This window comes from Cygnus olor, chromosome 22 (assembly GCF_009769625.2).
Source record: "Cygnus olor isolate bCygOlo1 chromosome 22, bCygOlo1.pri.v2, whole genome shotgun sequence".
Classification (NCBI taxonomy): Eukaryota; Metazoa; Chordata; class Aves; order Anseriformes; family Anatidae; genus Cygnus; species Cygnus olor.
Genome location: NC_049190.1, coordinates 839,038 through 855,555, shown reverse-complemented (window position 1 = coordinate 855,555; position 16,518 = coordinate 839,038). Strand labels below are relative to the sequence as shown.

Sequence of the window (16,518 nt, the reverse complement as noted above, 5' to 3'; positions counted from 1 at the left end):
GGAATTGTAAAGATGTTGAGAAGCAGGTGTCCAGGCTTAGGGATTTCTGGATTTCATCCATCCTACTGGTGCTCAGAAAATGGCAGTAACTTAGAGATGGAGGCTGCCCTGTAAACGTTGTTGTTTGCAGCATTCCAGCTGCTGATTTGAAAGCGCAACAATCATTTCTTCCAAAGTCCACAATCCTTTTGAAGACCAACCTGCCACAGTTTGCCCTTGCAAAGCATGAGCCAGCCAGTTTCTTTCCCAGCCAGACAAAGCATTTTTCTTAATAAAATAGCTTTGAGTTCCTTTTGATAATTTTAAGTGCTAACACACTCCTGTTTGTACTTCACCTAGATGAAGCTGTTTTTTATTTTGGTGGTGGTGGTGGTGATTTTCTTTCCTGCTTACTGTCTGTCCATAAGCAAATGCTCTCTCTCTCTCTCTTCTGAATCATTCTACACGTCCTGGTTTGAGGGGTTGGTAGCAGGGACTTTTCCTCCTCAGCCTGCCCAAGCCGATGCGTGTGGTCGGGGAGCGAGATGGCGTGGATCAGTGGTGGGGATGCTTCTGACCGCGTCAGTCGTGGGCTGTCAAAACCTCGACAGCAGCCAGGCTGTCTGGGGACTGCTGCGGATCACCCTGGCTGGCAGCGGTTTGTCTTGCCATATTATCTGTAGTCACCTGTCTTCTCTTGTTTTATTTAGTGATTGGAAGCTCTTTTGGGGGTGAGCAAGTGGTAAACTCCTGTTTGTTGTACATCATCTGCTGCAGTTGGGGTCCTGGCCCCTGACTGTGGCTTTTAAGTATGATTGCAGTACAAAAAATGAGCAAGAGCTAGTAAATGTGAGTTGAAGGTGAAGATGTTTGTGGATTCTTCAAAGGAAAACCCTACTGTTACAAAGTAAGTCAATGAAAATCTAACCATTCTTGACAGTGAAAGCTGAAGTAATGTTGTACCTAATTTGAAATTCCCTCTAGGCTGAGTAAGACTTTTCCTTTCATGTGTGATGTTTGTATCCCTTCTGGGAGCCCTTTCCTCTGTACCATGGTTGGTTACATGTGGTGTTGACAGATGATTAAGACATGAAGTCTCTTAAATCAGAGGAACAGTCAAAGTTTTGCATTGTGTGCTCAGGTGTTTACCCACAGCATTTTAATCATTTCAGGCTGGCTTTGAGGTTTTGGACTTGCTGCCTCTTGCATCTTTAGGTGTCCACAGCAAATGAGATGCTGAAGGGAACAACAAACCCCAGTCGTACGAGCAAGATACCAGAGGGGAGAGCAGTCCCTTATGGGTAGCGATGCAGTTGGAGGGCGAGATCTTACTGGTGCATCTGCTTTCCAGCTTCTGTAGTACTCTGCTAGTCACCTCCTCAAAGGTAAACTTCTAAGTTTAGGAAACTGCAATTCCTGCTCTGCAAAACTGTGCCTCTGCATGTTTTTGAATGTTTCCAAAACACGAGGGTTAGACAGCATTGCCGCAATGGGCTCGTGTTCTGACGCCTTGTCACACGAGCCCACGCTGGGTTTTTGGGTATTTGGGTGGGGCAGACAACACCCATGAGTCATCTTGCTGCGGAGAAGATATGGCTTTTGATGTGATCCAAGGGGCTTTTTTTTTTTTTTTTTTTTTTTTTTCCCCAGCTGCATGTATGCATGTAACAAAAAACCCCAAAGCCTGCCACACCGCGATGTCTGTCTGGAGCCGGCTGCTGCTGGAGCTGCCCCAGCCCGTGCCTCCCAGCAGCCAGGCGCTCAGATCGAGCTGTCCCTCGCGTGGGGACAGCAGCTCCCCCGGGGGATGGAGGACCAGAGCATCACAGGGGATGAGGCGAAGTGCCCGCCAGGACTCCATTAGCTCTGACGCCTTCTCTTTATGACGGACCTGTAGCTTCCCTTGGCGCTTATTTTGATGGCTTTCTTTCTCCCCCCATCCCCATGATCTCCATGTCTTGACTTTTTCAGGCACTTTTCTCCTATAAGAATATTAAGCATATTTAAAAAACACTTAAATGCTAATGTGAAACCTGAAAAGAGGATGTCAAACGCAAGAGACACTCTGAAGACATGATGTCTCTGTAGAAGGATTTGACCCTGGTAATCTAATTTGCTTTACATTTCAAATGATACTTCATTCTCTTATTATAAGGCTCTGTGTCATTGGCTCATAAAGATTACAATTTCTTGTCTCCCAATTGTAATAAATCCAATTCAAGCACCCTCTTGATTTGAAATTTGTCACAACAACATGCGGAGGGCACAGTTCCTGAGTTTTATGGTTAGGGTGCATTAGACTCATCTGCAGAAAAGATGACGCAAGACTGTAAAATGATTCGTCCCTCTTTCTCAATTGGATCTGTGTGTTAAAAAAAAAATAAATTTAAATTATAGCTTATTCCTTATTATCCAACAGTAAAAAGGCTAGACCGGCAGGGGAGCCAGACTGGCTAGATTTTTTGTGCTTTATCGCTACACTAGGGAATAATCTGGTTTCTTTAAAACCATCTGAAAATATTTCATCTTGCTTCATCAGACTTGGGAGCTTAACCTTTCTGCTTATAATTATTGGAGATGATTGAAAACCGATCAGTATTTTGTGCATGTATCTTATCAGGCACTAAACAATATAGTCACAGTGGCTGATGCATAGCTGCTTTGTACCAATACATAATCCTGTTGACCAGACGAAGTCCTGTCTTAATGGACGGGCAGAAATAAGGCGTTCAGTTCACATGAGGTTTTGTACTTATGTTGTTAGCATCCAGGTACTACAGCTGTGGAGAGCAGGAGCTTTGCTAGGTGCTGCGCTGTTCACAAAGTGATTTTTTGGTCCACGTCCATGGCGTTTGTTTCAGTGACAGTGCTGTGCTAGCTGTTCTACAGCACATTTTTTGTTCCAGATTACGTCTGTCGGAGAATGTGTACGTAAACACTGAACCCAGGTATGCCTCGGCAGATGTCGATGAAGGTGTGGTGCAGATCCCAGCCTCACAGCCGAGCATGAACTTCGCACTTCACGTGCTGCCAGGCACCTGCGTAGCCGGGATAAGCTCTCATCTTTTTTCATTCTGCCTCTGATCTGCACTCGGTTTTCCCCGTGGCGTGCTCCTGGCCATTTTTCCTTCAGGGACTTCCTTTATGCCCTGCTCTGCAACGGCTGAACAAGAGCACAAGCTATGCCAAGGCTTAATGAACCCTCCTGGAAGGAGAAGCTGGCACTCGGGGGCGTCTCTGACAATGCTGCTGAGATCAGGGAGGGGGGAAATGCATACCAGCCTGTGCTCCGTGCCGCTGATGTACAAACATGTGCTTTGTTGAAGTGGGGAGCTGAGCTGCCTCCCAAGTTTTAACACCCAGTAGGGCTCCAGGGTTTCATGTGGCAGCTGCCTAGCTGATAAATATAGCTGACACACATCTCGAGCTAGAAATGCAACTACCCTCCGCCTGCCACCGCACTGTGCAAAGCCTCTCTCGTGTCTTGCTTGGCATCAGGCATTGGCTTGCTCCAAACGGCTTTTGTGTGAAGCTTAAAGCAGGCATCTCTCCCCCGCTTCGCATCGGAAACTTGAAATACTTTGCAGGGGAGCAGCACAGACCAAGGCTCGCTGGGCTGCTTTTCCCCTCACCAAACCGAGAATAGAGCGCGACAACAGTTGCCTCCCACGGTCCTGGGCTGCCGTTTCATTTCCTGCCTGTATGCATCAATGACAAGATTGTCTGGAGTGGAAGGGAAATTTCTTTAATGAAAGCCACGGTGCACCTTTCCAGGCTCTTTCCGGAGTGTAGAAGCAATCTTAAATTCATGAAACCAGACCGCCTGCCCTTTGTAACTTGGCTCGGTGAGCCCTTGCCTCAGTGATAGTGTCTCAGGGTGCCAAGCTGCAGCTGAAAGGGAGAGGTGGCATGCTGCAGATCCAGGCTTGGTTGCTCTAGTTTGCTCCGTGCACAGGATAGCAGAGGAGCTAGGGAGATGACAGCAGTGCATCTGATTATCAGCCATCGGTGGCACGAAAATGCTTTTTTGGACAGTCTCAAATAAATACATGCAAGAGCTTTTGCTTGGAGAGAACTTTTGTACTTTTAGTGGCTGTTGCTCCTCAGGGTTTTTTTTTTGTTTTCTTTTTTAACAAAGGTTTTAGCCAAGCAAAAAATCCCATCTGTACAGCTTTTTTATTAAAAGATAAAAAAGGAGAAGTTCATAGGAGTTAGCATTAAGTCACGGTCCGTAGCAATCTAAGGTATTCACTGGCTGGGGACTCTCTCTGTTTATTTCAAATACCCCTTTATCATTTTGTTGAAAGAGCGGTGTTCTCTGTAAAGCTCTGCCAATTGAAAAAAAGAATCAGATAATGAAGACTGATGCTGCACTGATGACAGCCCTTCAGATCCTCAATAGGATTTCTCCAAAATCAAAAGACTTTTTTGTTTTATTGTCACACTTGTGGCTTAAAAAATAATTAAATTTAATCTTCTAGGTCTTGAATGAAAATGAAAGTTTAAAAACAGGCCCCCCGCATGCAGGAAAAAGACAAAGCAAATGCAAATATCCAGTAGGTGTTAAAGAAAATTCTGTAAATTATAAATGAAAATACCGTATTTACAGTGGGTGCTGAGCATATGCGCTTTACAAAGACTACATTATTGCTCTCAGCAAGTGTGACTGGTCTTTGTGTGTGCCTGCAGTGTTTGTCGCAAGGGAATTAAAGTCAACGTATTTATACACTTGTATAAATGTTGCTTTCACTTACTGGTTTGGCACCAGTAGTTTTTGAATCACTTGGGAATGTACTATCTTTTCCATGTAAATGCCGCCCCAGCAAAATACTTAGACATGTATGTGACTGCACAGAAACATGCAGGGTGCACATGCTGCAAGTTGAGCCTCTGCTTAGATATTTGCTGAAGTGGAGCTGCTGTTTCCCTCCCTGCAATAAGGAAAGGCTCTCCAGACTGTCAGCAGGCTGTGTTTGGTGCCGTATTAGCTACCACCAAGAAGCTGTGAATGCTGCAGTGAAATGTGGCAGCTGTTCCCCAGCACTCGGGAACGGGGAGCTCCGACAACCTTTACCTGAAACACCGCGTTGTTAGAGGGGCGCGTTTTGCCTTAAGCTCTGTGCTAGTGGTCTGTTGTGTCATCCCGGCAGGTCAGTGCACTGCTGCAACTTGGCTTTCCCGTCTGCAGAGGGGCAGCATGGCACGTGCACCTTCAGCGTGCCGCGAGGCTGGGGGTCACCTGCCCGGCGGTGCGGGGCGCAGCTGCCCTTTGGGGCACACCGTCGTGGCAGGGCAGCCTGCTCGACCTTTCTCTGCATTCCGCTCTCCAGTGTCGGGCTGTAACTGATTAGGACCAAACCAGGTGTTTTCCCCTAAAATTGTCCCCACCAGCAACTGAGGCTCCCCCCTGCCCTGCCGGGGAGACCCCGGCTGCTCCCTGGGCACACGTCCTTGTGTGCGGCGCCCCGCACGCTGCCGGGCTGGGATGACACAAGGTTCTCCTCTCCTCCGCGGTGATGGCAGCAGTAGTTCTGCTTTGTATTTTGGCATCTGTTTTATACCTTTTAAGATTTTGAACAAATTTGTTGTTCATCGCAGTGGGAGCCAGATAAATAAAATATATTGGGAGATATTTGTACTGTAACTAAAGTACTGAATTTCTATAGGGAGAGCGTAGCAAATGACAACTTTGTCACAGTACGTGGATGAGTGGAAATTAAGCTTTGCATTTTTACCTGATCTATAAGCAGGCTGAACTCAGTGCTTCCTTCTGGGGACAGGTAAATGGAGATGCTTGGAGGCCCCGGCGGGGAGCCCTGCCGGCTGGGGGAACCACGCAACAGTTCCTTCAGATGAGCTGTTAAATCTGAAATGCTATAACTTGATTAATCCTTTTCCGGATTCCTTTTGACAAACTCCTAAATTTTCAAAGAGTTACACAGGATTTAGCCCCATGCCGGCTTTAATGTGAATTGTGTGGCTAAAATTCCATGCAGTTCTTTGAAAATTTCAGAGCCGGTGCTTTTCACAAGATCGACAACTGTTTTATTTCTCTTGACAGAGTATGTGGAGTGAACAAACACTGCCATTTGTAGAGAAATCTTTTTGGTCTCTCAGTCTCTATAGCACCTTTAATCTGAGACTCAAAGAGCTGTGTAAGAATGGAAAGTCCCACAGTACCCGCAAAAGTTAAATGCGGTGTGCATTATCTTCATTTTCTAGAGCGGAAAACTTGGGCTTTTTTAGGTTATCTTTTTCCCTTCTTAGACTCATACAGTAAGTGAATGGCAATGCTGGAGGACAAGACAGAAAGCCATTTTGGCTAGTGAGTAATCTTGGTTCACCAGTCTTTGTGAAAGTAAAGAACGGAAACCATCAGTTTGCTGCATTTACTTATGAAATGGACGTAGTTAACGTCAGCTGCTTCAAATCAGTCAGAAGCCAAGTGAAGTTGAACCCTCCAACCCCATTCCCAGTAGCAGCCACAGAGGCATTACCAGTGATCTGCACTGGAGCTGCTTCCATCTCTAGCCTGATGTGTTGGCAGCGACTTCTATTCATCCAAAGAGCCAGGGCTTGCTTACGCTACCAAGTTTCATTCAGGGTGTCTCAAAACATTGCCCAACGTTGGGTCCAAAGCCCATGCGACAGGAAGGTAAAGCACAACTAACACTTCTCATTCTTTCTGCTCCTGTTGTCTTATGTGTGTGTTTGAAACAGGGGGTTTGGCTCTTTCTCCAGAAGTACGCCACAGATTGCAATTCTCATTTTTAAGTTTATTTCTGCTCTTGACTTAAAAACTGAATTAACAAACAATTGATTATCAGTTTTAAAATGCAAAACCACCATCTGGTCTTTGAGATGTGCTAAATTGCTGGGGGGCGGGAGGGGCAGGAATGATGAATCTGAAGGATTGCCACAAGTGGCACAGGAAAGGTTCCTGTGCGAAATTCCTGCTGCTCGTAACCCCTAACATGCAGAGATGAGACTTGAAATGTGATCCTCCACACGCGTACGTCTGAGGCTCCTGTTCCTCGGATGGGCTTTGGTTACGGGGTGCTGCAGCATTTCAGCCCACAACACCAACATGCACAGCTCCCCCATGCCATGCAACGAGGGAAAACCAAAGCACCTTGCTGGGGGGCAACTGGGGGCTGTGCTACACCAGCTCAGCTGGGCGAGGGGGACCCTAAAGCAGCCGAAGCTGCAGAGAGCAGGGGACGTTCCCTCTGGCGCTCCGCTACCACAGGCCCCCAGGTTCTCCCGTGTGCCACGTGCTGCACAGACGCTTCGCAACCCGGAGGGCTGTAGCCTGCACTCAGCCTCGCTTCTGGAGCAGGAACAGACTGCTTTTTCCATCGCTCTGTGGCTCCTGGCTGCTTCCCATGAGAGACAGGTCACAGCGAGTCTCAAGAATGAGTGGCTGCTTGTCAGTGGGATGTGTCACTTCGGGAGCAACCTTGTCATGTAATGCCAACAATTATATCAGCTATATTTGTGGGTCAGGTCAACCTTCATCAGACCTTTCTCTCCTCTCCCCTTCCCTTGCTCCTGCTACCACTCCCATATTAGCGAGCCGCTGTCTCTCGCTGCCTGTAAGTTGAGCCCTCGCTGATTTAATACAGCTTTCAATCACTGCCAATGGGGCTCACGCTTCAATATCATAACTGCTAAACACACTGTGACAAATAATCTGAGGCTAAGCTTCCAGGACAGAGGAAATCGTTTTCCTCTTGAAATTAAAGTTGATGCATAATGGAATGCAATAAGATGTTTCCAGCAGGAACACAGCCAGTTTTAGTGCATCTCGAGTCCCTTTTTGTCTGCTGAATGAGACGTCGCAGGTTACGGAAGTCATTTCCTAGAGTTCAGGATTTGCAATTTGCATTCTATAATCTCCTGGTCATTTAGCAGCAGATAATTTGTCATGGTTTGTTTTAGCTGTTGTGATATTGATATTTATTATGCAAATTGTATTTCCTACTACTTATTGTTCTGCACCCTATGAATACTTAAATTATTATAAACCTTTTTACTTAATATGGGTTGTCTTCCAATTTGATGTTTGAGCAGCAGTAGGTCATAATGCACAATATTGTACAAAAGGGTCTAAAACATGTAATTAAAAATAGACAAACAAGATAATCTGGTGCCTGATGACACAGAGGCAAATGGAGCCTCTACGCAAAGTCTCTCAACTCCAAGCTGTTTACCAGCACTAAAGTCCTTCTGGAGGGAAGGGAATTTAGCGTCGTGGACAAAGACGAACGCTTTCTTCTAAACTGGAGGATAAATCTGGCTTAGTTGCACAATTGTGATGAGCAGGGTAGCCTGAAACTCCGTGTACGTGGCCCTGGGCGAGCACTTGCCGTCTCTCCAGGGCAAAGATGTGTGGCAGCCCGGGAGCGCGCGGGGCACGGCTCAGGGGTGGGGGCAGGCTGCGGGTGGGGGCTCCCCCGCGCCCTGCGCTGGGACGCAGCGCTTGCCCCGAGCCGTTTCAGCTGCGGGCTCAGCAGGGACGCGCTGATAAAGTTGGGCTGACGGCTCACCTGCTCCGGTTAGCGCGGAATAACCCACTGAGCGACGGCGGCATCGTCCGACGGCCCCCCCGCCCCCCCCCGGCAGTGCCCGTGCAGGCCCAAGGTGGCTCGGGGGGGGGAGCCTGCGGCCCGGCTCCCGTTCCCCGGGCGCTCCGGGCCCGCTGCCGGCTCCCGGCCGCCCGCCGCGGGGTGCCGAGGCCCGGCTGCGCCGCGGGACCGCGGCCCCCGGGTGGGCGGACGGCGGGTACCGGGCCCCGGGCCCCGGGCCCCGGGGCTGCCGCTGGGCTCGGTCCGTCCCCGCCGGACCCCGCCGCGGCTCGCCCGGCCGCGCCGCGCCTCTCCCGCGGCCGCTGGGAGGCTCAACATCGCCTCCAGCGGCCCGGCTGCCGGCTCCGGCCGCGGCGGCCCCCGGGGGGCGCGGGTGGGCGACACGCGGTGGGGGGGGGGGGGGGTACGACACGGCGGGAGGGCTGTGACACGCGTGGGGCGCGGGACGCGGGGCGGCGAGGGGGCAGAGTGGGGAGCGGGGGCGGGCGGGCGGCCGCGGAGCGGGGCTCCCACGCGCGTCGCGGCCCCACCCGCGCGTGTCGCGATATCCCCACGCACATCGCGACACCCCCCACGCGTGTCGCGAGCGGCGCCGCCCGTTCCCCAAACCCCGCCGCTGCTCGCCCTTCCCGGCCCCTCGCCCCGGCCCCGCGGCTCCCTGCCTTCTTCCCCCCCACCCCGTTTTTCCGCCGCCGGGGGGCACCGGGCCGCGCCCCCCCCCACCCCCCCCACCCCTTCCCTTTGCCCCCCCGTCGGGGAGGAGCGAGGCTGCGGCGCTGCCCCTCCCCGCGCCGTGACGCGGCCGCATCTCATTAGCGGCGCGCGCGGTCGCTAGGTGCCGGCCGGGGCGCAGAGCCGAGCAGGTGCCGGCGATGGCGGCTCGCGCCCAGCCCCGCGGCCCCGCGCCCCGCCGCGCCCCCCCGGGCCGCCTCCTGCCGCTGCCGCCGCTGCTGCTGCTGCTTTCGGCCGCCGCCGTCATCCCCAGAGGTAGGGCGCGCACCGGCCCCCCCCCCCCCCCCCCCCCCCCCCCCACCGCGGGGCCGGACCCGGCCCGCACCGCCCGCAGGGGGGCGCCGCGGGGCTGCGGGGCGGGTGGGGGGCAGCGGGAGCCCGGCGCCCCGTCCGTCCGTCCGTCCGTCCGTCGGTCCGTCCCGCGAGGGGGGAGCGGCGCCGTGCGGGGGCCCCCGCTGGGTGCGGGCGGTGCCCGCGGAGCCGCCCCTGGGGCTCGGGGCGGGCGGTGGCGGCGGTGGCGGCGCCCCCGGGCTGCCCGCTCCGCCGGGGGGCGTTGGGCGGCGCGGGGCGGGCGCGGCGGCGGCTCGGTGCCGGTTTCCATGGCAGCGGCTGCTGGCCGCGGGGGGGCTCGCCGGGCGGCCGCCGACCTGTTGGCAGCGGCGTGCAACTCCGTCCGTCCGTCCCTCCGTCTGCCCGTCCGCGCGGCTGCAGCCCGCACCGTCCCGGCGGCTTTGGGCTGAGCGGGCGGTACCGGAGCGGGGCTGCCCCGGAGCCCCGAGCCCCCGCTGCCCGAGGGGAAGCCCGGCCCGGCCCGGCCCTCTGCAGCAGGGCCGTGCCGGTGCCCGTCGGGGCAGCCCGTGGGGGCCGCCCCGTGCCCGCACAAGGCTCCGTTTAGCGGCTGCCGCGCCGAGCGGAGCTGGCGTGCCCTGCCCGGGACGAGGCGGCGGAACAAGCGAGCCATTGAGCGATCTGTTGCGTTCCGCTGATACGGGGGGGGGGGGGGGGCGAAGGCGCGGGCAGCGCGGCCGAACAAAGAGCTTTATTCACGGCCGCGCTCTGCCCGCTCCCGGCGGCGGGGGCTGAGCCCGACGGGGGGCACCGCTGCGGGCCCCGGGGTCTCGTGGGTCGGCCCCGTCCCCGCGGTTTTTCTCGGTGCGGCGTTTGCGGCCGCTCTGCGGCCCCCGGAGTCTGTCGGGGGTGGAAACGAGCCGCCGGTGGCAGCCCCTTTTATTAGGAGCTGGGGGAACGCTTGTGTCGCTCCAGCACGGCGCGTCTGGGCTCGGCAGCAGACGCCCAGATGTTTATGTGATTAGCGCGTTGTCCTCGCAGTTTTTCGGATGGCTTGTGTTGAGGTGGGTTTTTGGGATCTGTGCTCGGTTCAGCTCGGTACGTAGTGAATTGCCTGATGGTCTGACCTGCGGAGAGCTTCCCCTTCAACCAGCCTAAAATGAAAACAAAAGCCCTGCTGGGGAATAACTCCGCTCGTTCTTTGTTTTGCCATCTGCCTCCCAACATCTTCCCTCGCGTTTCAAATCGTTTTTAAGGGCTGCTTTTAGCCAAAGGCTTGTGCGGTGTCGCAACAGCACGAGCCTGGTAGCCGGAGCCCCGCTGCTGGCCGTACCAGCCTGCTTCAGACCGTTGGAGCAGGAACCGTTGGGAAGGAACAAGCGCGGGCTCGGTGCTGCAGTTAAATGCCTGTGCCTGACGTGTGCACTCGATGTTTTCCGATAGCGAAAAGCACCGCACGGTATGAACCGAGATGGCGATGCTGTTGGTAGAAGATAACTATCTAGTGATCCTAGTGCTCTGTCACAAATAAAGGATAACATCCTAAAAGTCCTGCTTTAACGTATTTTAGACAAAACTTCTCAACGCTGAAGACTTCTGGCTTTTTCTCTCTTTATTTTTTTTTTTTTTAATGTTATTTCCTTCCATTTCTCTCCTGTCTTTTAAAAGCTATTAGTTTGTTAGCCTCAGTACTCCTGGAAGAGAAAACGAGCGGTGTGGCAGCCAGTGTCTGGCAGTGATTGCTGGCCGCTGTCACCGCGTCTCTGGTACCGCTTGCCACGCGAGGAACGCCAGCCCCGCGCCGTATCGCGGTGCAGCAGCATCCTGCGATCCGGAGCACACGCTGGAGTCTGCTGCGATCGCTTCGCTGCCTGGCTGGAGCTCGGGCAGTCGGGCTGGCGATAGGCAACGCTAGGGCTCTGTTTAAACTAAGCTGGCACCTGGAGATGAATCCGTGCATTTCTGCAGCACCTCTTTATCTGATCTCAGTGCTTTACAGTTAATTAAACTTTGTAACACCCCTGTGAAGTAGGACGAGAGCTGAAGAATGGTTTCGGCTAACGCTGAGATGCAGTCAGCACTGGAGTACGGCAGCTGCCTGGCGGCGCACAGCCATGTTGCGCGGCAGTTTAGAAAGAATAACTTCCCAGCCGAAGCCGCGGGAGGCGTTCAGAGAAGCGGTGCCAGCATCGCTCCGAAGCCCAGTCGTGGCGCTGGGTGCGACGGCCGCGCTGACACGAGGGTGCTGCGGGTGTGCCTCGGGACAAGCAGTGGTCACAACTGCACGCTGCGGTATCTGCCAACGTGAAGCAAGCCCCGTACGCAGTAGGCCAGGGAAAGACCTTTGCTCCTTTGTAAATACGGAGTCAGTTTCTGAGGAGCTTTTGTGTGCAAGCAAGACAAAGCTTCTGATCTGCAACGGTTTCACTGAGACTTGGCTGGGCTCTTGCATTGGAAAATACACTGACGTTCTGCTTGTGTTCTGCATGAAATGCAAACACTTGAGGAAAATTGCAAGGAAGAGGCTGGTAAATAAAGTAATCCATCTGGATTGCAGCTTGGGCTCATTTGTCTTGCATGTAGGCAGTTGGGCACAGGTTTATAAGCACGACAATCTGGCTGAGAAACCACTGCCAAAGAGCCTCCTGTGATTTCCAAGGATGGGAAGACTCGCGAGGAGTCGGCTCTGCTCTGTGCAGGATCTACACACAAGAGGGGGAAGTTCCTCGCACCTTTGGCCCGATGGACACCTGTTGGGTTTATTGCTGGCAGCGCTGGATGTCACGATATGCATTGGATGTCGCGATACGCCTTGGCAAGAGCGGGGGCTCCTAGCGGTTCCCTCTGCAGAGGTGGCTGGGTTGCACCTGAGGCTGGGAGGAGGAGACGCGCTCCTCTTGTGAGCGCCCGTCCTTATCAGTCTCTGGTCTGTTGATGTTGCTTTGCTGTTTTCTGTGCTTGTATTTCGCTCTGTCTCTTCTGGGTGTGTAAATAAAGAAGGCTTTGTAATCAAACAGCCCTGACTCAGTAACTGAAGATGGCTTGGCGTTGCTTCCTCAGGTCTGTGCCAGAGCTGAACGCGTGTTCGGGGGGGCAGAGGCGTGCGGACCTGGGCTCTTCGCCGTCGCCTGGCTAAAAAGGGATGGGTCGGCTTCCTCGTCCTCTGTCTGTCTGGGGCCACCCGGAATAAAGCGTTTGTTTTAGGCTCGGTCTGCTCTCTCTTTGAAATGACTGGTTAAATGCTCCTAATAACATGTTTGCTCAAAAACCTACTTTACAAAATAGCTTTCTGATATTACATGTAGGCAGATTTTTCTGGCATTTCTGTTTAGCGCCAGCTTTTCTAGAGATTATTGTCATAATTTTAAAAGGGATTTTAACAACTGGTGCCTTTTTTTGACAGTGTAGCAGTACTCCTATCTTGAATGCAGGGGCTCTGCATATCCAAAAAAATGAAGTTGCTTTCTGTGGTTCAGGGAGATATGATTTTAACAGACTTCAGAAGCTTTAAATGTAATGCAAGCTGTAAGTCTGCAGCATTCACTGCAGCTGGAATTCAGCCAGTAAGTAAATACTTATGCAGCGGTTTGAGAGTACAAGCAAAGCCGCACGTGTAATCTGTATCTCTTCTGAGAAATGGGATGCTACATGAAAAAAGTTGTATTTGTTCCTCTGAAGAATATTATGTGCTGTTCTCTAGTGGTGCAAACCCACTGGCACTAAATAAAGAGACTTTGTTTGGAAACCTGCAATGAAGGAGAGACCCTAGCTGGAATGTTGTAATTACGAGTGGTATGTACTTGTTTAAGTTTCATAAATCAGTTACTTCCCTGGCGATTTAATTGCATGCTGCAGCTAGCAGCTGCTGTTGTGGTTAACGGGAGCTCCACCACAGAGCTCTTTGAAGGTCGTCCAGTGCTGGCTTGGAAGCTTTGGTGTGCTTGGCTTCATGACCAGGCACCAGGGGAGAATGCTGGTGGAAGAGGCTATTTTTGCATGTGTGGTAGGCATTTTTGAAAAAAATAATACCGTGAGGCTTCAATCAAAAATGTAGTAATTGAAACGGGAGTATTTCACAACAGAGCTTGGCAGCTGGGACACACGTTGGTGCGTGGTGTCTGGTGCCGTTGCTCTCAGCTGGTGGCTGGTCGTGGTTGAGCCCTGTCCCTGCGTTTGGGTGCTCGGTTCCTTGGTTTGCAAGCGCAAAGAGCCCGACTGCAAGCGATGTATGTGGCAGCTGACTCCTCTTCTGATGCTTGCCTGCACGTGAACAGTATCTGCCTGGTTTCTCTTGGCTTTTTTCCCCCCAAGAATAAGCTTTTTTTCCATCTTTCCTTGTGTATTTGTTACCTGGTGATCTTGGTGGTTTTCCTGTCAGGCTGCACATTGGGCTGCGTCTGAAGTCTTTGTATGGCAAATGAGTTAGCTGTTAGGGAGCTGTGCTAAGTGTGCTGGATGGGGCTTTGGAAATCTGACTTTGGGGTTAATCTCATTCATCTGTTCAGCATGTATTATCATGACTGATAGTTCAGTACCTGAACAGCAGCGTTTTCATAGTTGGTGTTTACCTGCTGAACATGCTGAGTGGCTTTTCTGTTTTATTTAAAACACTTAACTGGGCTGTGCTAGGAACTCCTACTGGCCTGCATGTGTAGTTAGTTGAAATCAGTGATGTCCCTGATTGGGCCAGTATGATGTTTCTACTCAACAGTTCAGTTTGAGTTGATTATGTTGTTCTGTAGTTTATAATTTTGAGTAATAACATCAAACCCTAATGGATATCTCAAGGTGGTGCTACTATAACAATTGAGACCCCGTTAAGATACTAGTATAGAGGACCAAAATGGTATTTAAGCACATCTCTGCTCAGAAATATAAAACTTTCAAGGGATGTCTTAACATCAAAACTAAAGAGAATTTTCAGTTTGATTTTTTTTTTTTTTTTTTTTTGTCACTGGAAATGCTTGCTCATCTTGGTGTCTGTTGGCAGTTGTTCACATCTGGAGGTGCTGTGTTGTCTTTCCTGGTTTATATTTTTACCTTTCCAGGGCATGTGTGGGTAGCTTCAGCCTCTGGGGATCGCAATGCTGCGATCGGGAGTTGCATAAACAGCTTTCCAGGTTCACAGGGCTTTCTCTGAAGGGTAGATGGAAATGGTGTTCATGGCCAGGGCTTGGCTTTTTTTTGTAACTTCTAAAGCAGCAGCAGTAAATATTTCTGTGGGTTCTGCCTGATCAATGAAGTCAGTGTCAGCCCCTTCCCTCCTGTTAGTGGCAATATGAGGGAAATGTAATTGTTGAGGAGACAATGGGCTCTGAGCTGTACGAGGTGACAGGCGTTCTTTTAAAATGCAGGTGTATGTTTGGCAGTGCTGGGGAATAGTTGTGTTAGAAACGTGCTTTCCCTGCCAAGACCAGCTGGGAAGTGTTTGCCCTAAACAATTTATATTACTGGGCCGATTCTTCACTAGGACAGACAGCAAAAGTCCGTGGCTGGTACTACATTTTCCAGACTCCTTGGCGAAGCAAGGGAAGCTTAATAGCAAGAAACTGTAGCTGAGCGTTTTGCTCAAATGGTTTTCTCTGAGAAGGTTCAGGTACTGATTAGCTTACATGACAGTGAACTTCTCTTATCTCTTGTATGTTCAGCATCTTGAAAGTGAGGGAACTCTTTGAAAAATGCATTTGACAATTACATTAACGGTGTCTGGTGCCGTGTACCGGATTAAGCTGCCGGAGGGCACAGGCAAGCCCTCGCTGGCTTTTAGGGAAGGTGTGGGACTGGGCGGTTCATTCCCTTCGGGTTTCCTGCAGGATGGCGATCTGCTGCTGACCACCGGGCGCTGGGTACCGGCTCCCCAGCCAGCTCTGGGAGGCGGCAGGGAGGAGGCAGGCGTTTCACGTACAGAGCTCGAGGCAGTGCCAGCGCGTTACTCTCATCGGGGTGAAGGCAGCTTGCACGTTCCCTCTGGTTTTGTAGCGATGCAACATAACTATGTGAGCTCTGCACTGCTGACGTGCAAAGCGCGGGCGCTTATCTGGGGTGAGGAGTTGAAGCGTGGGCTGTTAATCCCCTGCAGGCAGGGGAGCGGCTGGAGGCGAGGCACGGTGGGCAGTGGTGGTCTCCAGACCACCCGAGGGGCGGTGGAGATGCAAATGGAGCTGTTGGAGTTGAGGAGGTCCACAAGCCTGGCACGTCGCCTCCTGAAGTTACACTGGCTCTTGACAAGCACCGGGTATATAAAACACTGGGTTTGGGTTATGGCTGCGAATGAACCTCTTTGATCTTGTTTTGTCCTTTTTTTTAACAGTTTGTAAGCGACCGAATCTGATTTATAATCCCTTCAAAGGTCTGCATCCAGAATGGAAGTGTTACTGTATTCCCCAAGCTATTGCAAAGCATCATGAGTTGATCTTCTCTGAGGTGGACTCGAGTGGTTTTCTTCCGTTCACAAAGATGTACTTGAGTGCTAATCCAAAACACGACAACTTTTGTGAGCTTGGACCTGAGAAATCTCAAAATTTGATGCGGAAGCACACCTCTTTCTTAAAGCGGTAGTGCCAGCCGTGGATGTGATCTCTCATGGACAGCATGAGACCAAAGCAGGACTTCGCAGGCGGTAGCAGGAGAGGTCCGAGACTGCCATGGCTTCCAGTTCGTGCATCCGCTTCGTGCCAGTTACCACAGCATGTATCCCTCCTTGGGAGTGTGACAAGGGAGACAGAAGTACCAAGCAGCAAAGTGACACTCCCCTCCCTCCCTTGCTCCCCCCCGTTCAGTAATAGAAATACGAGTGAGTCTGCAGCATCAAAAGAGAGATCACAGTAATCGGATCAAGCATGAGAAACTGCTTGTTGCTGCCTCTCTGTTTTTAAATGAGGCTGCCTGGCAGCTTCCCTCGCAGAACACTTCTAAATATTGGTGACGTTCA

General features: G+C 51.9%; 1 protein-coding gene and 1 long non-coding RNA gene across 10 annotated transcripts in view; both read left to right on the top strand.

Annotated features, from left to right (window-relative positions):
• LOC121058516 overlaps window positions 1-2,262 on the top strand; it is a 30,350-nt gene extending 28,088 nt beyond the window's left edge. Inside the window, exons 2-3 of the long non-coding RNA XR_005814220.1 lie at window positions 1,195-1,364; window positions 1,630-2,262. This is a non-coding gene — a long non-coding RNA (uncharacterized LOC121058516). The remainder of the gene's footprint in view (window positions 1-1,194; window positions 1,365-1,629) is intronic.
• Window positions 2,263-9,367: 7,105 nt separating this feature from the next.
• Window positions 9,368-16,518, top strand: part of CADM1 (cell adhesion molecule 1) — a 180,863-nt gene continuing 173,712 nt past the window's right edge. For 5 of the 9 annotated variants that reach the window (XM_040534131.1, XM_040534129.1, XM_040534124.1 and 2 more), the window contains exon 1: window positions 9,424-9,554. In XM_040534131.1, coding sequence (XP_040390065.1) covers window positions 9,440-9,554 — 115 coding nt within the window. In that variant the 5' untranslated portion in view covers window positions 9,424-9,439. Of the gene's footprint in view, window positions 9,555-10,621; window positions 10,686-16,518 lie in introns of those variants that run through there. The other 4 variants (XM_040534130.1, XM_040534132.1, XM_040534128.1 and 1 more) reach the window with 4 other exon arrangements.